Below are 21,171 nucleotides of genomic sequence, written 5' to 3' on the forward strand. Positions count from 1 at the left end.
CCACCAGTCCTGAACTTGGACAGCACTCAGCCCCGCCAGCAGGCAGCCCACGTGTTTCTCCCGTTCAAACCACGCCCAGAAGTACGTCATGTGTTGACCTAACTATGATTGGTCCGATGTGAGATAACCCAGGGAATCACGTGGCACTTGCATTCCCTGATTGGCTGGAAGGTTGATCAATCAGGGACGACGGCGCCGTGGCTGGAAGGCTGATCAATGAGGGACGGCGGCGGCTCTGGTTGGGGGGCGGAGCGAGCCTTCCCTCCCTCCCGGATGAAGTGAGTTGGGAAGCCGGCCGCTTGGCTGGCGGCGAATCATTCCGCGCCCGACCGGAAAGATTCGAGCCATCCCGAAAACAAAACTCCGTCCAGACAATATTCGGCGGGGGGGTGTCTGCGCGGGTTCCGTTCAGCCTGCCCGCCCCCCCCCCCCCCCCCTGACGGCCGGGGCGACCAGCGATCGGAAGGGAACTACTTTGGCCGCTTTGCTGGCGTCAGGATCGGGGAGGCGGGCGCGCGGGAAAGTTTTGGCGCCAGAAGCCGCCAACTGCCGGAGCGCGAGACCAACGGTCAGCGGGTGGCGGCTGCGCGGAGCCGCTCAGTCCCTGTCTGAGGGAAGGAGAGTGAGGCGGGGGGAGAGAGACTAACACCGCCGTCAGCATGGTGATGCTCAGGAGCGGCGCCTCCCTCAGCCTGGACTCCAGCTCCGAGTTCATCGCCCTGCGCCAGAGCGAGAGTCCGCCGGCCCGCTACGGCAAACGGAGCCGGGCCCAGGCGGTAAGTGAGCGGCTAGAGGAAGGGATGGGGCCGGCGGTTCGTCGCCACTGGCGGCGGGGGGGGGGGGGCGCGGCTGAAGGTCTCTGGGTGAAGCCTGCTGTGAGTGACCGGCCTGCGGGGAGGGAGGGACAGTCCAGTAACGCCCCTCCATCCATCCATGTTGATGACGATGACAGTCTCTCTGGCCTGGACAGCTCGGCCAGCGGTAACCATTACAGCGCTGCTCCGGCCGCCTCTTCCTCTGCCCCCGCCCTGTTTATCTTGGATTTGTTCCCCCACCCGTTGCGGGGGGGGGGGGGGGTGGTGCTTGCCGCTGCTTGCCGCTGCTAATGGAAGCAGGGGTATCCCAGCATTCCTACTGCCGGGGATAGTCCTCTATCCCGTGCCGCCTCCTCACCCCCCTCTCTCCATCACCCCCCCTCTCTCCATCACCCCCCCTCTCTCCATCACCCCCCCCTCTCTCCATCGTCCCCCCCTCGCCGTCGTTCCCCCCTCTCTCCATCGCCCCCCCTCGCCGTCGTCCCCCTCGCCGTCGTCCCCCTCGCCGTCGTCCCCCCCCCTCGCCGTCGTCCCCCCCCCCTCGCCGTCGTTCCCCCCCCCTCGCCGTTGTCCCCCCCCTCTCCGTCACCCCCCCCTTTCTCCATCACCCCCCCTCTCTCCATCACCCCCCCTCTCCATCACCCCCCTCTCTCCATCACCCCCCTCTCTCCATCACCCCCCCTCTCTCCATCACCCCCCCTCTCTCCATCACCCCCCCCTCTCTCCATCACCCCCCCCTCTCTCCATCACCCCCCCTCTCCATCACCCCCCCCCTCTCTCCATCACCCCCCCCCTCTCTCCATCACCCCTCTATGTTTCCCCCATAATTTCTATGCCCCATCACTCTTCCTCTACAGTGCAATAAATACATTCATAGAGTCATAGATGTTTACAGCATGGAAACAGGCACTTTGGCCCAGCTTGTCCATGCCGCCCAGTTTCTATCATTAAGCTAGTCACACCTAAGCCTCCTGTGCTCCAGGGAAAAAGGTCCCAGCCTCTCCTTATAGCTCAGACCATCAAGTCCTGGTAGAAACCTTGTAAATCTCTGAACGTGTAGTTTTACTCATGTCTTGTACAACTTCAAGAAGACTTCTCAACTCCTGTATTCAATATTCTGAAGAGGATACCACTCCAATGTAACAATGCCATCTTGCTTCCTCTTCCACTCTCCGGGTTCTGCCTGTAAATGCAATGGCCTTCTCTTGAGTTGCTTTTCCAACTTGCATCATTTGTTGCTGTTATTGGAATTGATCCTTGCTGGTCTGTATCTACCATTATGATAAGTCCTGGGGGCAAAGCTGAAACCTCATTTGTGATCTGAATTTTGGCATATACAAAGTAGAAAATGCCTGTATTTTGACCTTTCACGGCAAGTACTTTTGAAGTATACTCACTCTGTTGTCCAATCAGAAATCATGGGGCTGGTTTAGCACAGTGGGCTAAATAGCTGGCTTTTAAAGAAAACCAAGGCCAGCTGTGTGGGTTCAATTCCTGTACCAGCCTCCCCGAACAGGTGCCGGAATGTGGCCACTAGGGGCTTTTCACAGTAACTTCATTTGAAGGTTACTTGTGACACGCGATTTTCATTTCAAATACAGCAGCTGATTTATACACTGAGCTCCAACAAGCTGCAAAGTGATAATGAGTTGATAGCCTCTTTTAGTGATACTGGTTGAGGGATAAATATTAACCAGGACACAGTGCATGCCCCAACTGTTATTTAAAAAAAAAACGTTTAGAGTAGCCAATTAATTTTTTCCAATTAAGGGGCAATTTAGCGTGGCCAATCCACCTACCCTCCACATCTTTGGGTTGTGGGGGTGAAACCCACGCAAATACGGGGAGAATGTGCAACCTCCACATGGACAGTGACCCAGAGCTGGAATCGAACCTGGGACTTCAGCACCATGAGGCAGCAGTGCTAACCACTGCCCCACCGTGCTGCCCCTAACTGTTTGAATTTATGCCACCTGAGAGGGCAAATGGGGCTTTGATTATCAACTTTTCCAAAAGACGCATCCCGCCCCAATATTGCACTGGAGTTTCAGCCTAAATTGTTTCGTTTTTTCAAAGTTTGAATCAATGGCAGAAGAGGTGAACTTTGGCTTGAAACATTTAGCAAGGTGAATTTACACAGTGGTAGATACGATTAGATTCATGTAACTTGGATAGTGCACTTTAAAAAAAAAAAAATAAAAAAAATTCCAAGTCAATCCACAGTTTCACGGGTGAAACCCACGCAGACACAGGGAGAATATGCAAAGATCACACGGACAATGACCCAGGGTTGGGATTCAAACCCGGATCGGAGTGCTGTAGGCAGCAGTGCTAACCACTATTATTATTATAGAATTTACTGTGCAGAAGGAGGCCATTCGGCCCATCGAGTCTGCACCGTCTCGTAAAAGCACACTACCTAAGCCCACACCTCCACCCTATCACTATAACCCAGTAACCCCACCCAACACTAAGGGCAATTTTGAACACTAACAGCAATTTAGCATAGCCAATCCAGATAACCTGCACATCTTTGGACTGTGGGAGGAAACCTGAACACCCGGAGGAAACCCACTCACACACGGGGAGAACGTGCAAACTCCGCACAGACAGTGACCCATGCTGGGAATTGAACCTGGGACCCTGGAGCTGTGAAGCAATTGTGCTGCCGTACTATGCCAGCGCCGCCCTTTGGATAGTGCACTTTGACCTAAGGATGGATGCTGTGCCACCCCAAATTTTGCAGACTTAAAATTAGTGACAAAATCCTATACGTCAAGCAGTGTGAACACACATGTTCAGCGGAGAAAGCGCATCGGCTGCCGCATTGGTAGACTTGGAAAAAGAGGCGTCTGGGACCCATACCTGATCGGCTGTTGTACATTTGCAAATAAGGGACTGACATCTTGTTTGAGGCACTTTACAAATTTGGTGTGACCATAGACCATCCCTTAGACGCTGACACCAAGAAGATGGATTTGCAATAAAAATTACTTTGAATGTGGAACTGAAGACTGCTGTCTCAATCAAATGAGGTCCGAGGACCGATTGTAATAGACTCCGAATTGTTTAAGTATGTCCACGCTGTAAATTATTTAATTGTCTTCTGTGGGCCATCTCATGATTGAAGAGTCTGATGTGGGATCGCCAATGTACCGGCAGTTTCTAGTGTTTTTGGTGCTTGGAAAACACCACCTCTGACCTTCACTGAGCATGTTGGAATTTGCACTTTTGCTGTAGATGGTTGCTGAAACCTGCTGAACCAAATTTTGGTGAGGGCCTCCTAAGTGGGTGGATTGACTGCATGGCTGCAGTGTTTTCTGAAGAGAAAGGTGGTCTGCAGTACAGAAGTTTGTACATTTTTTTAAACAATGTCTTTATATAATTAGTGTTGACTATCTTGATGTAATTTATTCTGAGACAAAAAAAAACCGAGAAGATTTGCTTCGGGATTCAGATCAATCCTAGAAACATAGAAAATAGGTGCAGGATAGGTCAAAAATAGTGCAGGATAAGTCAATCGGCCCTTCGAGCCATGCAGCAAGACATGCAGGAGACATGACCTAATTTGAGATGATTGAAAGTTGGTTTCCATGCTGTTGAATTCAGCACGATAGACCGAGTTGTTTGGAGTTTTATCAGCTGTAGAATTCTCGTGGTGGACATTGATGTTTTTGAAAGAGCTTTGATGTGGTGTCTATAGGAGACCCAGAATTCTGCACCATACTGCAGGGTGATAAGAACAAGGGCCTGATGAGGTTTGATTTTAGTTTTCAGCTTAATGCCCTGCGGCTTCCAGAAAGGTTATGAAGTTGGCCATAGGTAGAACTTCCTTTTTGAATGTGCACTGCTACCCTCATCAGTAGGGATATCCCACCAAGATACTAAAACTTTTAAAACATTATCTGGTTATTCGTAGAGTCATCTTGATTTTGGCAGAAACCTAATGTGGGCAGCTGAGCACAATATGCCAAAGTTCTTTGAATACTGACTTTGTGCCTTTGGTGATGGCACATTCGTAGAATCCCTACAGTGCAGAAGGAGGCCATTCAGCCCATGGAGTCTGCACCGATCCACTCCGCCCTCCTCGTAACCTAACCTGCACATCGCTGGACACTAAGGGTCTATTTATCATAGCCAATCCACCTAACTGCACATCTTTGGACTGTGGGAGGAAACAGGAGCACCCAGAGGAAACTGATGATGACACTGTAAGAACGTACAAACACCCCCACAGACAGTCACCCAAGGCCAGAATTAAACCTGGATCCTGGTGTTGAGGCAGCAGTGCTAGCCACTGCCACCATGCTGCCTTCTGGAGAGATTGAAGAGAGCGGAGCTAATGTTGCCTGCGGGCTTGTCAGGGGTGAGTTTCTTAAACATTGCAGCAAAGGAGAAGTTGAAGAATTGGGGAGCCGCAACGCAACCTTGCCTTTTATGTCTCTGCTTACCACAAAGGCAGAGCATCTTATCACTGGCATCAACTCATCCAAGAATTACAGAATTTTGGCAAACTTGTTCAGACATTTTGGCTGTTAATATCTTGTCATTTTGCATTGTTACGGTTTGCTAATGTCAATTATGTTGAGGGAAACAGATGATGGATATTTGAACAGGTACAATAGGCGATGGCTGGGACATTGAGCGTGGGTGAAGAGTGTTGACACTGAACAAAGGTTAATGAATGGAAAGGCTGTGTGTCCTAGTTTTGCCTTTCACCAGCATGGATCCTGTTATTTTAATAACAGATACTTGGCCTAAAGGTGAAGATGAGAAACGGAGATACCTTTTCAGGCAATTGGAATTATTTTGGAGAAGAATGGCTGAAACCCAGTGTAAAGTTTCAGGGTATGATTTTCCATCATTGTTTTATGAAGCAGAACCATTTGACCAATGGAAGAATGAAGTGGAAGCGTCCACAAGAAAAATCAAGGGATGGCCTTGCTACTTTTTCTTCCCATCAGAAGCTGGCCTCCTGCACTGCAGGGATTCGTATGATCAGGTGCAAAGGATTTTAGGAGCTGGAGGTTCATTTGGAATCAGGAAAATTTGGCTAATCTTTTTTTAAATAATTTTTATTGGAATTTTTTGAAAAATATATATCAACAAAACAATAATAATAATAACCCCCCCCCCCCCCGGCACCCGTAACAACGCATATAACAAACCCCCCCAACCCCAATAAACAACAGAATAAATTAACAATAAGCAAATTAACTTAAACACCCACCCCCCTGGGTTGCTGCTGCTGCTGACCTAGTACCTTATCGTTGAGCCAGAAAGTCGAGGAAAGGCTGCCACCTCCTAAAGAACCCTTGTACCGACCCCCTCAGGGCGAATTTGACCCTCTCCAACTTAATGAATCCCGCCATGTCATTGATCCAGGTCTCCACGCTCGGAGGTCTCGCATCCTTCCACTGCAGCAAGATCCTCCGCCGGGCTACTAGGGACGCAAAGGCCAAGCCATCGGCCTCTTTCGCCTCCTGCACTCCCGGCTCCACCCCAACCCCAAATATCGCGAGTCCCCAGCCTGGCTTGACCCTGGATCCCACCACCCTCAACACCGTCCTCGCCACCCCCTTCCAGAACTCCTCCAGTGCCGGGCATGCCCAGAAATTATGGGCATGGTTCGCTGGACTCCCCGAACACCTGACGCACCTATCTTCGCCCCCAAAGAACCTACTCATCCTAGATCCGGACATGTGGGCCCGGTGCAGAACCTTGAACTGGATGAGACTAAGCCTCGCACATGAAGAGGAGGAGTTCACCCTCTCCAGGGCGTCCGCCCATGTCCCCTCCTCAATCTGCTCCCCCAGCTCCACCTCCCACTTAGCCTTCAGCTCCTCTACCAACGCCTCCCCCACCTCCTGCATTACCTGGTAGATGTCAGACACCTTCCCATCCCTGACCCACACCCCTGAAAGCACCCTATCCCTTGCCCCCCGCGGGGGCAGCAAAGGGAACCTGCCGCCTAGCAAACGCCTTGACCTGAAGGTACCTGAACATATTCCCCGGGGGGAGCTCAAACGTCTCCTCCAGTTCACCAAGGCTCACGAACCTCCTGTCAATAAGCAGGTCTCCCAACTTCCTAATGCCCCCCCTGTGCCACCCCAGGAACCCGCTATCCATGTTTCCTGGGACAAACCGGTGGTTCTCACGCAGCGGGGCCTCCACCGAGCCCCCCACTTCCCCCCGTGTCGCCTCCACTGCCCCCAAATTTTGAGGGTGGCTGCCACCACCGGGCTCGTGGTGCACCTCGTTGGAGGGAGCGGCAACAGAGCCGTTACCAGTGCCTTCAGGCTCGTGCCTCCACAGGACGCCATCTCCATCCTTTTCCATGCTGCCCCCTCCATTACCAACTTGCGTACCATCGAGACATTAGCCGCCCAATAGTACCCAGAGAGGTTGGACAGCGCCAGCCCCCCTCTATCCCTGCCCCGCTCCAAAATGTCCCTCCTTACCCTCGCAGTCCCATGCGCCCAAACAAATCCCAGAATGCTGCTGTTCACCCTCCTAAAAAAATCCCTCGGAACGAAAATGGGAGGCACTGAAACAAAAACCTCGGGAGCACTGTCATTTTAACGGACTGTACTCTACCCGCCAACGACAATGGCAGCATGTCCCACCTTTTAAATTGCTCCTCCATCTGCTTCACCAACCTAGTAAAATTGAGCTTGTGCAGAGTCCCCCAGCTCCTGAACCCCCAGGTACCTAAAACTCCTCACTGCCCTCTTTAGCGGGAGTCTACCAATCCCCCCCCCTCCTGATCTACCGGGTGTACGACGAACAGCTCACTCTTGCCCAGGTTCAATTTATATCCCGAGAAACTCCCGAACTCAGCAAGAATCTCCATCACCTCCGGCATTCCCCCCCACCGGGTCTGCTACATCCAACAGCAAGTCGTCCGCATACAGCGACACTCGGTGCTCCTCCCCACCTTGCACCAAACCCCGCCACCTCCTCGACTCCCTGAGAGCCATGGCAAGAGGCTCTATTGCCAGCGCAAAAAGCAAGGGGGACAGGGGGCACCTCTGCCTCGTCCCACGGTGGAGCCTGAAGTACTCGGACCTCCTCCCATTTGTCGCTACACTCGCCATCGGGGCCTCGTACAGCAACCTCGCCCATTTAATAAACCCCACGCCAAACCCGAACCTCTCCAACACCTCCCACGAGTACCCCCACTCAACCCTGTCAAAGGCCTCCGCACCAATGCCACCACAATCTCCGCCACTCCTTCTGCTGCCGGCATCATTATCACATTTAGCAGCCTTCGCACGTTAGTGTTCAGTTGCCTCCCCTTCACAAAACCCGTCTGATCTTCATGTATAACCCCTGGCACACAGTCCTCTATTCTAGTGGCCAAGATCTTCGCCAGCAACTTGGCGTCTACATTCAGCAGTGAAATCGGCCTGTATGAACCGCACTGCAAGGGGTCCTTATCACGCTTCAGGATCAGGGAGATTAGTGCCCGAGACATCGTCGTGGGGAGAACACCCCCCTCCCATGCCTCGTTAAAGGTCCTGACCAACAGGGGGCCCAGCAGGTCCGCATATTTCTTATAAAATTCAACCGGGAACCCATCCGGTCCCGGCGCCTTCCCCGACTGCATGTGGCCAATCCCACTGACCTGCTCCTCCTGCACCCATGGAAATCGGAGCCTGTCCAAAAAATTCTTCATTCCCCCTCCCACTGCCGGCGGCTCCGACCGGTACAGGTCCCTATAGAAGTCCCTAAAGACCTCATTGACCCCTGTCCCCTGCCGCACCACATTCCCATCTCTATCCTTCACTCCACCAATCTCTCTTAAAGTTTGGATAATCTAAACACTATGTACAATATTTATAAGAAAGGTGATCTGTTGAACGAATGGTCAGGCTTTGATTATGTAAGGGTGGACGGTTACTCCATAGAATAATATATCATGGAATTTAACAGGTTATATAACAGATTGCAGAATTTCTATTTGGAGAGCCCTAATTATCATAGAATCACTACAGTGCAGAAGAAGGACATTCAGTCCATCAAATCTGCACCGTTGAACTGTTGGAGGAAACCGGGGCACCTGGAGGAAACCCACATAGATACTGGGAGAACGTGCAAACTCAACACAGTCACCCAAGGACGAAATCAAACCTAGGTCTCTGGTGCTGTGATGCAGCAGTGCTAGCCACTGTACCACCCATTCAGTGTTTGCTTTCAAATTGTTGGATTGTGCTCCAGTGTTGAACATGGGTAGGGGAGACATGTAAATATGTACAATGATTTGCTTCTATCGTTTCTGTTTTCTACTTCTCGTTCTTCTTTGGCTTATTTCTTTTAAAATTTTACTTTGGTTGCTTTCAATACTATGCGTGGTGATGAAACTTGTAAATTTAAAGTGCGAACTGGAATGTGTAACATAAACATGTGAAAATCAATTAAAAAAAATTTAAGTTGACCTTGTGGAGGGGAGTATGGGATCTATTAATGGTTGTACTACACATGTTTTTAAAAAAAGATTCTTTTCAATTGGATTCTTTTTTTTGGTTTAGATTTATTGTCACGTACTGGGGTATTGTCATAGAATTTACAGGAGGCCATTCAGCCCACCGAGTCTACACCAGCCCTTGGAAAGAGCACCCTACTTAAGCACACACCTCTACCCTATTCCAGTCACCCCATCTAACCTTTTTGGACACCAAGGGCAATTTAGCATGGCCAATCCACCTAACCTCCTCTTTGGACTGTGGGAGGAAACCCACGCAGACATGGGGAGAACGTGCAGACTCCGCACAGTGCCCCAAGCCAGGAATCGAACATGGGACACTGGAGCTGTGAAGCAACTGTGCTACAGTGAAAAGTATTGTTCTGCGTATAGTCCAGGCAGATTGTTCCATACATGAAAAACATAGGACGTACGATAAATACACTTATGGATAGAGGGGCTGGTTTAGCTCACTGGGCTAAATCGCTGGCTTGTGGCGACGGGGCTTTTCACAGTAACTTCATTGAAGCCTACTCGTGATAATAAGCGATTTTCATTTCATCTGGTGAAGCATACGAAGTGTAGTGTTACTCACTAGAGATGATGCGTGGAAAGATCGGTTCAGTCCATAAGTGGGCCATTCAGAAGTCTGTTACCAGCAGGAAAGAAGCTGCGTTTGAAACTGTTTGTGCGTACTCTCAGACTTGTATCTCCTGCCCCATGCAAGAGGTTGGAAGACCGAATAACCCAGGTGGGGAGGGGTCTTTGATTACGCTGCTTGCTTTCTCAAGGCTGCAGAAGGTGTAGGCAGAGTCAATGGCTGGGAAGTGGGTTCTCGTGGTGAACTGGGCCGTGTCCACAGCTCTGTAGTTTCTTAATGTCTTGTTGCCATACCAAGCCTTGATGTAGCCAGATAGAATGCTTTCTATGGTGCATCTGTAAAAATTGGTAAGAGTCAATGTGGACATGCCGAGTAGTTTCCTGAGGGAGTATAGACGCTGTTGTACTTTCTTGGTCATGGCATTGACATGGGTGGACCAAGACATTGTTGATGATGTGCACACCTAGGAATTTGAAGCTGTTAACCATCTCTGTCGTGGCACCTTTGAAGCAGACAAGGTTTGTACGATACTTCACTTCCTGAAGTCAAATGACCAGAGATTGTTGTCATCACACCGGTGCTATGTCTTTTCGTCCGACGTCATTTCGTCCAACGACACTTCGTCCACGTCTTTTGGTCCAACGTCTTTTTGTCTGCACGTCTTTTGGTCCAACGTCTTTTTGTCCGATGATTTTTTTTTGTCAAAGACTTTTTGTAACTTGCTTATTAGCACTCCACTCCACTCCCCACATTAACTTTTTGTAAATAGAAATCTTCTCTAATGCACATAGCAAGGTATATTATGCAGTAAAGGATTTTTATTACCGGTCTCTTTCCTTTAACGAGCCTCGTTAAAGGATAGTTATTATCGTTCTCTTTCCTTTAACGAGCCTCGTTAAAGGATAGATATTATCGTTCTCTTTCTTAATTCGCCCATCCCGAAATGGCAAAGTTCATTGTGTCAACGAAGAGCAAAAGGAAGGTAGCTGATGGAAATAACTACATCTACGATTTTCATTCGAGCAGTCCAAACCTAGGAAAAGAATACTGGAGATGTGAGAAAAGAAGGCTGTGTCCAGTGCGGATTCACACGGTAACGGAAAACAATGAGCCGAAAATTATTTATTTCTCTAATGAGCACCTTCATCCAGCTGATGTTGATTCGTTAAATGCTAGAAAAGCAGTTGCAGAACTAAAGCATGAAGCAGTGGAAAACAGCAGCAAGTTCGCGTAGCATACTAGCGGCCAAGTTTACGCAGCTATCAGAAAATACCTGCTCTCAAGGACTATTCAAAGGTGCCGACAAAAAAATTCTGGATTTCCCGCTAATCCAGCGGCTAGACACGGTTTTGAAATACCTGACAAATATTGTAAACTTGACAATGGCGAACAGTTTCTGAGATACGATTCGGGCGCCGAGGATCAACAGCGCTTACTAGTATTTGCATCAGAAAGTGCTCTTCAGGATTTAGCATCATAACGTCATTGGGCCTGCGATGGGACATTCAAGATTGTGCCACAACAGTGGTTTCAACTGTTCTGCATTCATGTACAAGTTAAAGGAAGCATTTTTCCACGGGTCTTTGCATTACTGCCGAATAAAAGAAAGCAGACATACGAATTATTTTTTGACCAATTGAAAATTATGCAACCTAATGCAGATCCGATTGATATCATGGCAGATTTCAAAGTTGCAGTTCACAAGGCAATTAATTCATCGTTCCTTAATTCATCTGTCGTAGCATGTTTGTTTCATTTGAGCCAATCTGTGTTTCGAAAAATTACCGATTTAGGCCTCAAAGAAAAATACAATACAGACTCTGAATTCTGTCTTAAAATTCGATGTTTTTCAGCATTAGCTTTCCTCCCCGTTGAAGATGTCGAAGAGGCTTATGAAGATTTGATAGACGATGAAGAAATACCTGCTGAATTCATCGTTTACTTCGACTTGACTTACATAGGCATTGTGAGAGGACGTGGTGCCAGACGAAGGAGAGAAACACCTACATTCCCGACAGCTGTGTGGAATGTTAATCAGCGTGTTCTACAAGATCGACCGAGAACAAATAATGCTGCTGAGGGGTTTCATTCTGCGATAAAGCGTTCGGCGGGTGGAGCTCATTTGAATATCTGGAGGTTAATCAAAACTCTGAAGGAAGAGGAAGGTTTCATAATAGGCAAAAAGGCTCAAATTCTTCGGGGAGATCAGTCGACTTCATGTACGCGATATAAGAAAATAACTGAACGCCTCAAAAGATTGGTCGTTGAATATGATTCTACAACAAAAATTGATTTCTTGAGGAATGTTGCTTACAATTTGCATCAATTTATATCAATAATAACTTCGGGAATTTATATCAATAATAACTTCGGGAATTTTAAGTATTAGTAAACTTTTAGATTTTTTAACTGCATTTTCAGATTTTTTTAACTGCATTTTTCAACTTGCATTTTACTTGCATTTTATCAATTACTTGCATTATAGCAATTAAATTCACTTGCTGTATTGTACTTGCATTTTATCAATTAAATGGTTTTATACGGAGTTAATTTGTAATTGGATAATTGGACAAAAAGACGTTGGACCAAAAGACGTGCGGACAAAAAGACGTTGGACCAAAAGACGTGGACGAAGTGTCGTTGGACGAAAAGACGCGACACGCATCACACCATACCACTAGGTCCTCTATCTCCCTCCTGCAAAATCTGACTCATTGTTGTTTGAGATCCGACCCACTACAGTCACATCAGCAAACTGGTAGATGGAGTTGGAGCCAATTTTGCCGCACAGTCGTGTATGTGTAGGGAGTAGCATTACAGGGCCCTAATATTGAGGACTATCGTGGATGAGGTGTTGTTTATCCTTACTGATGGGGCAGGAAGCCGAGGATCCAGTTGCAGAGGGAGGAGCCAAGTCCTAGGTTTTGGAATTTTGACTACAGCTCCGCCTACTGAACAAAGTCAAAAAACTAAGCAAGGAAATGTTGTCTCTTAGATTTGACTTCGGCAACCATTGTGGATCCAGTTAATATTAGCTTGGAGAGCAAGTGCGATGCTGACTAATCGCTGCATATTTTCAGATAACAAGGTAAAAATACTGAACTTACTGCACAATCCTGCTTAAATGGTTGCCTTGTTTATAGGGAAATTTGACACCGACAAGGTTACTAGAATAGATGGCCTAAAAACGTGGCCAAAGTGACCTGTTTTAAGGAGTGTCTTAAAGGAGTAGGAGAAGGAATTGCATTGCAGAATTCACGCCGTGGCAGTTGAAGACACGGCTGACAGTAGTGGAATGTATTAGAGGCGAGGTTTGTGGAGCTGGAGGAGATTAGAGATAGGGAAACATGAGGCCATGAAAGAATGAAAAAAATTAAAGCAAGGTGTTATTGGACCAGTAAGCAAGCACAAATGACAGGTGAATAGGACTTGATGTAGCAGGTTTATTGGCATCAGAGATTTGGATGAGCTAAAATGTATGGAGGGTGGAAGAAGTGTCCAAGATTCTGGATAAACTTGGCTTTAAATTTTGGTGCATTCATACCAGTTTTAAAAGGGGCATCCAGACAAAGGTAGTTAGTGTATTCAATTGGAAGACTGTTTTCCCAAGCGACTAAGCCATAAATTACTTGTCAGAAAAATTGTCCATTCTCCCCAAATACTTTGGAAATAGTAAAATTTCAAAATGTGACAGCGCTAACATAATAGGATCTCAATACATTTGAAGCTTCCTCCCTGCCATCTCCATGCACACTCAAATTTGCATTCCTTGGGACATTTAAGAGGAGCTGTGTAACCAAAAGTAAAAGCTAGCTTATCCTTGACTCCTGAACATACGGTACATAAATCATTTTTACTAATTTCCAACCAATCTAGATGTATAAGGTAAAAATTAGCCTATGCTGCAGGAGATGTTTTCAAAAATTTTAGTTTTGAGTCATCTAACACTGTTTCATTGCAGATTTATTTGTCTGGTGATGTGAAGGAGCACTGCAATGGTAATCTGTCTCCAGTTTTGAGAAGGAAAAATCGGTCGCAGATTCATACCTCCTTAGATTCGAGCTGTAATGAAAAGAGCGTGGAAGATATCTGTGACAATGGAATGGAAGTACGACATTTTACCAGGTACAGAAAGTGTTTAATTAATGGATATTATATTGAGAATTTTTGGAATATAATGTTTCCTTCTGCAGTGTATGCATTGGATTGTCTCTATATTTTAATGTGATATTGGGGGGGGAAGGGCGAGGGCGCTACCTCGCAGGTAAGCATTTACACAAGTTCCCAGAAGAGCAAACTTCCTCTGGGCAATTGCCCTCTGCTGTGAAGCACCTGAAAATGTGATGGTCACAAACTTCTGATGGTCCTGACAGGGTTACACTAATAGTCAAAAAGGTTAGAAAAATTGAAACCTCTTCTAACCTCTGGGTAACTGTTGTAAGGACCCAGACTGGCTGCCTCACAGGACCCCAGCCCCCCCCAACACACACACACCACCCAGCTGCACAGGATTCCTCAACACTATGCCCCTTGCTGGTTCTACCTGAATGCCATCTTAGCTCATTTATAGTGATGAGTGCTGTTTTTAAAAAAAGAAGTGGGGTCATATCCGTATCCAATCTGTTGTACTGGACTTTTAGCCTCGAGGGCTGCCTGAAGGTAGCACAGTGGTTAGCACTGTGGCTTCACAGCGCCACAGTCCCAGGTTTGATTCCCCGCTGGGTCACTGTCTGTGCGGAGTCTGCACGTTCTCCCGTGTCTGCATGGGTTTGCTCCCACAGTCGAAAGACGTGCAGGTTGGGTGGATTGGACATGCTAAATTGCCCTTGGTGTCCATTGGATTACGGGGACAGGGTGGAAGTGAGGGCTTAAAGTGGGTCGGTGCTGACTTGATGGGCCGAATTTCCTCCTTCTGCATTGTATGATCTACGAATCTTGCCTGGCCTGAGTCAGACATGGAAGATATTTAGTGTAAGTAATTGTTACTGAAGTGGCAATCTGATGCTGATTTCCACTCTTGAGACCGTGTAGCCCAATTTACTTCGCCACGAGTTCAGAAAACTCCCAAGAATGTTACCTCTTCCTCACAGAAAATGTTTTCCCTTCAGTATTTAAGAACTTCTCTTCTCTCTGCAGGCAATCAGTAAGACTGCAAATCAACAAATGTAATGATAAAGAAGGTAAGTTTGACTGTTGCATTTTACCTTGTAAACAAAACAAAGGTAGTTTTAAGGGATTTATATTTGTATTGGTGAACATTACAAATAAGGTCAAATTTTAAGTGGGTTTAATTTAATGTTTCTGTGCCTGGAAACTTAAAACCTATAGTTAATTCATGCTGGACAAAGATGTTTGTACGTGTGAGCGTTGGTTACGTTCCAACTGTATTTCTATTACGCTCCGAGGAATACAGTGTGAAAAATGAATAAAAGACAAAAGCATGTGGGGGTTGCCTAACAACTGGGGCCTTGTCAGGTCGAGAAGCTTTAAAGGTTTAGTTTAGCTAATATGATTGCAGTTGAAGATAAGTAGTGAGAAAGATACTCCCTCAGCTCTGTTAGAAGCAGTTGGTCTTAAAAGGCTAAGGAAGGAACAACTCTCAGCCTTGCTTTAAGAAAAGCCATACTGTGGAGTAATGGTTAAGAAAACAGATGCTGGAAATGTAAAGTACAACTAGTTAAGGAAACTAGAGAAATAATAATTGTAATCTATATTAGTGTCACAAGTAGGCTTACATTAACACTGCAATTTAAGTTACTGTGAAAATCTCCTAGTCGCCAAACCAGGTGCCTTTTCGGGTACACTGAGGGAGAATTCAGAATGTCCAATTCACCTAACAACACCTTTTTCGAGACTTGTGGGAGGAAACCGGAGCACCCAGGAAACCCACGCAGACACTGGGAAAACATGCAGACTCTGCACAGACAGTGACCCAAGCCGGGAATCAAACTTGGGTCCCTGGCGCTGTGAAGAAACAGTGTGAACTACTGTGCTACCATGCTGCCCTCTGCCATCACCAAGAGTGGCTTGGTAGTGGCACCACAGACCTAGCTGGCCGGGTCCTAAAGGACATGGCTGTTAGACTGGGACTGCAGCAGGTGGTGAGGGAACCCAACAAGAGGGAAAAACGTACTTTACCTCATCCTCACCAATTTACCTGCTGCAATGCATGTGTCCATGACCATATCGTTAGAAGTGGCCACCATAGGCAGTACGGTGGCACAGTGGGTTACCCCTGCTGCCTCATAGCGCTGAGGTCCCAGGTTCAATCCTGGCTCTGAGTCACTGTCCATGTGGAGTTTGCACATTCTCCCTGTGTTTGCGTGGGTTTCGCCCCCACAACCCAAAAGATGTGCAGGTTAGGTGGATTGGTGAAGGAACTTATGATTGTGTAAAGAGCTTCAATTCAAGGTTACCGGTTGTTCTTGAACATTGCTGAAACTCAGTAGAAATTCAAGTTTAAAAACTTGTCAGGTGCAAATAAGAATTGTTTTATTTTGGAGTTCATTGGTTACAACTTGAAAATCATTTAAAAGGTAGTTTGTAGACAATTTGATTTTCTTCAAAGAATCACAGGAATTATCTTCTGAGACAATAGCCTGAACACAACTTTAAAAGTCAAAGTCTGAAGTCAAAGTATGAAAATGAAATATGAATACAGAACTCTTTTCTAATTCTCTTCCTTTACTCTCTGTCTTTCTCTCCACCTCTCTGCTGTTCCTTTCTGCCTTTCTCTCCTTTCTGTCTGTCTGTCTTTCACTTCTCTTTCTTTCTCTCCTTTCTGTCTTTCTCTCCTTTCTTTCTTCTTCCTTTTTCTAAAATGGTGGCCAAATCATCCATGGATATACTATTTCATATCTGTCTTAAGCGATCCGATCACACCCCAATATAATCCTAATTGATTTATCAAACACATTTGATTTGATAACAAGCCGTCCATCTTCACGATGTAACATTACTTCCAATTGTTGCTTGTCTGCAACAATGGAGACCTTATGTTATCTCATCATACTATGCGAGGATAATTCCGAAAATATAATTCAAACTGTCTTTTAATGTTGGAATCAAATATATATATTATATTTGATTCGATGTTTTAACTGTCCATTTATTAAAAACAAGGCAACACAGTCTAAAATGTTTCAGCTAGTATAATCGTGGGATGTGATTTACTCTAATCTGAAATGGCGTGAGAAGCATGCAATTCGTTCATATTCCTTGATGCCATGGATTCAACCCTTGTCCTTGGAAAAAATGTAATGTTTTTATCAGACTTCTGTGTTTTGCAAACTCATGACTGAGTTTGGAAATTGTATGTTTCTTTCATTTTAAAACTGGGAATTAATATTTATGCTTTAAGCAGCTTTTTACCTATATTAAGTGTATTTGAAATACCTGGTTTCTACAATTGGCCATGCTAAATTGCCCCTTAATGGGAAAAATGAATTGGGTACTTTAAATATATATATTTTTAAAAAGCGGCCACCAAAGTCCTTGTGGAGGCAAAAGTCACGTCTTCACATTCGGGGCACCCTCTATATCATCCAGGACAAAGCCTGCTTGTTTGGCAGGCCTTCTGCAAACCTTCACTCCATCAGCCACTGACGGACAGTTGTTTACCACCATCTTCTCAAAGACAATTAGGGATGGGCAATAAATGCTAGCCTAGCCAGCAATGCCCTCATCCTGTAAATGAATAAAATCTTGGTGCACATAATAGATTGGGGTATTTTAAATTAAATATATTGGGATCAATCCCATAATATAAATTACAGGACAAAGATCCGTTGATATTTTGAAGTACGTATGCACAAATTAGATTGTTAATTTTTTAATTGGGTTGGGACTGGCTGATTCCTCACTTTTTTTTCAATGAAATTGTAGCTATTCTGAAAATATTGGAAGTGGCAGCAAGCAGTTATTGCATTGGGCAACATTGTTCAATTGGGCTCACTTCGATATGAAATGAAAATCACTTATTGTCACAAGTAGGCTTCAAATGAAGTTACTATGAAAAGCCCCTAGTCGCTACGCTCCGGCGCCTGTTCGGGGAGGCTGGTACAGGAATTGAACCGTGCTGCTGGCCTGCCTGGGTCTGCTTTAAAAGTCAGCGATTTAGCCCTGTGCTAAACCAGCCCCTTGAGCAACAGCAGCTTGTCTGTAACATAAGGGAAAATGCACTTCACCGAAGTGAAAATTTGGCACCGAAGCAATGAAAGAGATAGTAGGTGGGATGACTGAGAGCTTGTTTAAAATCAAGAGTTTCAGGCAATTTCTTAAAGGTGGAGCGATGCAATTAAGGAGGGAATTCTAGCAATTGGAGCTAAGGCAACTAAAGTCTCAATAGCTATAGGTGGTGCAAAAGGTGTGGGGCAAGCATTTGGAGGACAGTAGAATTGGAAGAGGGTTGTGGGCTGGAGGATGTTTGGGATCGAGTACTGTGCTGCAAATCCTCTTTGTACAGCTATCTTGCGTACAGAGAAGCAAAATGTGGCTTTAAATGCTATAGCCATGTATACATTCTGTAATATAATGCCATGCATTGTGTCCTCTTTCTTGTGAATGTAGCTCCACTCACCAGAACACGTCGGAATAAGAGAATTGAAATGAAAGTGAATGAAAGAGTACATGAAGGCACTGAGGTGCGGCGCAGTTGTCGACTGCGAAGAAATCGCTACAACACACTAAACCAATCTGTTCTCTTTGACAAATTGATAACAAAGTAAGAGTAAGGGAAATTTCCTTTTTGTGTTTATGATTCAATAATTAGGAATCACGCTACCTTGATGTCTGTAATATATCACTGGAATCTAACATTTGAAAACGTTTGTTGGACAGCACTGCAGAAGCTGTTTTGCAGAAAATGGATGACATGAAGAAACTGCGTCGTCAGAGAATGAGAGAATTAGAGAATTTAAGAGAGTTTAATGATACAGAAGAAGATGAAGTAAGTTTGTGCTTTAGAGTTGAAGTTTAATTTGTGAACTGCGCCTGAATGTGACCAGATTGATTTGGTCTCACCCCCACAACCCAAAGATGTGCAGTGTCGGTGTATTGGCCACGCTAAATTGCCCCTTGATTGGGATGAAGAAAAGAATTGGGTACTCTAAATAAATACAAAAATAGATTGAACTATTGAGTGGTTGAAATACTGGCAAGTTCGAGATGTTAGTTGTTTTGGGGAGGAAAGAGATGATAGAATGTCAATTACTGTTGTTTTGAAATCATTTGTGTGTATTGGGTTGAATACTCGTGTTTATTGACTGGCATGGTGGAGTTGGGACAGGCCACCCTTTGTAGCTTTGGCTGGTGTGTGGCCCATTTTTTATTGGCAGTTTTGTATTGTACTCTTGAATCATGTGATGTTATTTAATCATAGTTCTCCATATGTTATTTTTCAAATTTAGTGTTCTACCTTTGTTAGATTAATTGAAGTCAGTCACATCCATATCAAAGGATAAAAGTGTTTCAAGATTTGTTCTTTGATGCTCTGTTTTTTTGTTTGCAAGGAAAATCTAGATATGTATTCATGTGTGGGGAAGAGGACAGTTCAGACAATAGATGAAGAAACCACTGAAGATCATGAGGATGGGAGTGGTGGTAAGTAATAAGTGTTCAGTTGTCCAAAGGCAATTTTGGCTTGTGTTCCTGCCCCTCTGTTTTTTAATTCCTGTGTAAGTATATCAAGACCGATTAATGCAGGATCTCTCTTCTGCATACATTAGCTCATGATTGTCAAAATTGAAAGGAAAAGGCGGAAGTATCCCTTAAATTAGATAACTCATTCATCAATCAGATTGCTGATAAGGGAGAGTTTAATGTGTGTCTTATTTTCTGTGACAGTATCTAGTGCTCTTAACGGGTAAGGAGCTTTTTTATACTGTGACAATTCTGGACTGTGATCTGTCAGCATGGCGCATATTGCGAGTCAAACTTGACTGGGAACTTTGGTCATTGGGTTCAGAACCCAATGAGTACTTAGGAATCTAATATAATCGGGGACTGTCAGCTGATGCACATGCTGACAAAGCCTATAAATCCCTTAGAATTCAATAAGCAAATTTAAAAATGTTTGAAACATGGTGCCAAAGTGAAATCAGGGTTAATACATCTATAAATTGAGAATAAAAGCTGTTTAGACAAAAACTTCAAGCAGTTGTTGTTTTCCATATTTTGAGTTTAGTTAAATAAAATGTTGTGAGCTGTTAACTTTGTGACTTTGGATAAAAATCTATCCTTGGATACGCAAGTTGTTTCTTAACATGCATAAATGGGAGGAGCTATAGCTTCCCTGAGGACCATCTGATTAGGAACATGTGAGCTTATTTTATCCCTCGTTGATTTGTGTAGTTTGATAAAGAGCGTCCAAGTCAAGTAGCAAAGAAATTGAGGAATGAATGTGTGGTATGTCCTGTCTCCCAACAAATCATTTCCCAAACCTATAACTATAGAACTTTCTGAGGAAGAAGAAGCTGAAGATAGAGAAGATGAGGATGGTGAGGAGGGCACTCCAAAGCGCTATTATTTACGTCAAAGGAAAGCTGTTGTCCAATGCCAAGCTCCAGGTGAAGGTATAATTGATTTTTATTTGATGTGATTCAAAGTCTTTTTTCTTTTGCTCCCTCGGGCACCATGTTAATATTTTTATAATAATTAAATTCCTTCCTTTGAACTTGCTTCTGCACCCATTCTTGAGTTGGCTGCTGGAATGTACGTGACAACAGTAAACCAGTCACTCTGATTTATTTACTTTAATGCCTAGCTTTACCCAACCTCTCTGCACATAAAATAAACAAGTAGCAACTAACTTTTACAGATCATTATCTTCTTACTCTGGAGGGATGGGGTGGGTTGGAATGGTTGTATTCTGTAGGCACTATTACCGGGGTTCTCCAAGGCAAGGGCTGATGAAGGCTTGTCTGGGTGAAAAGTTTTGACTTGGTTTACAGCAGGCCTTTAGAGATGGCAATAATACACCGGCATCTTTGCCTCCAATATCCGATTTAATCATTGTTCATCATTCCAACTACAGAAAATTGGTTACTTGGGTTTGTAGCATTGTTGTCTTGGCTGGCTTTTAAAATCTCAAATTTGAACTTTGTAAACTGATTTTATTTTAGATTGTTGTAAGAGACCTAACTTGTTTAAAAACATGCCCACCTGCTTACGCATTACGCACCCACATCCCTGCTCGCAAGTAAACTGCATCTTTATATATGTAGCCCAAGACTAACAATGAACCTATTTAGAATAAAACTGCTCCAGAGTTTGGGTGGATTCCCACTGTTGAT

General features: G+C 45.3%; 1 protein-coding gene across 4 annotated transcripts in view; it reads left to right on the forward strand.

Annotated features, from left to right (window-relative positions):
* Positions 1-433: 433 nt before the first annotated feature.
* LOC119972833 (ATPase family AAA domain-containing protein 2-like) overlaps positions 434-21,171 on the forward strand; it is an 82,169-nt gene continuing 61,431 nt past the window's right edge. For 3 of the 4 annotated variants that reach the window (XM_038810315.1, XM_038810318.1, XM_038810316.1), the window contains exons 1-7: positions 435-776; positions 13,842-14,005; positions 15,017-15,060; positions 18,449-18,602; positions 18,719-18,827; positions 19,390-19,480; positions 20,332-20,451. In XM_038810315.1, the coding sequence (XP_038666243.1) occupies positions 660-776; positions 13,842-14,005; positions 15,017-15,060; positions 18,449-18,602; positions 18,719-18,827; positions 19,390-19,480; positions 20,332-20,451 (799 nt within the window). In that variant the 5' untranslated portion in view covers positions 435-659. Of the gene's footprint in view, positions 777-13,841; positions 14,006-15,016; positions 15,061-18,448; positions 18,603-18,718; positions 18,828-19,389; positions 19,481-20,331; positions 20,452-21,171 lie in introns of all 4 variants that reach the window. The other variant, XM_038810317.1, reaches the window with a different exon arrangement.

This window comes from Scyliorhinus canicula, chromosome 10 (genome assembly GCF_902713615.1).
Source record: "Scyliorhinus canicula chromosome 10, sScyCan1.1, whole genome shotgun sequence".
NCBI lineage: Eukaryota > Metazoa > Chordata > Chondrichthyes > Carcharhiniformes > Scyliorhinidae > Scyliorhinus > Scyliorhinus canicula.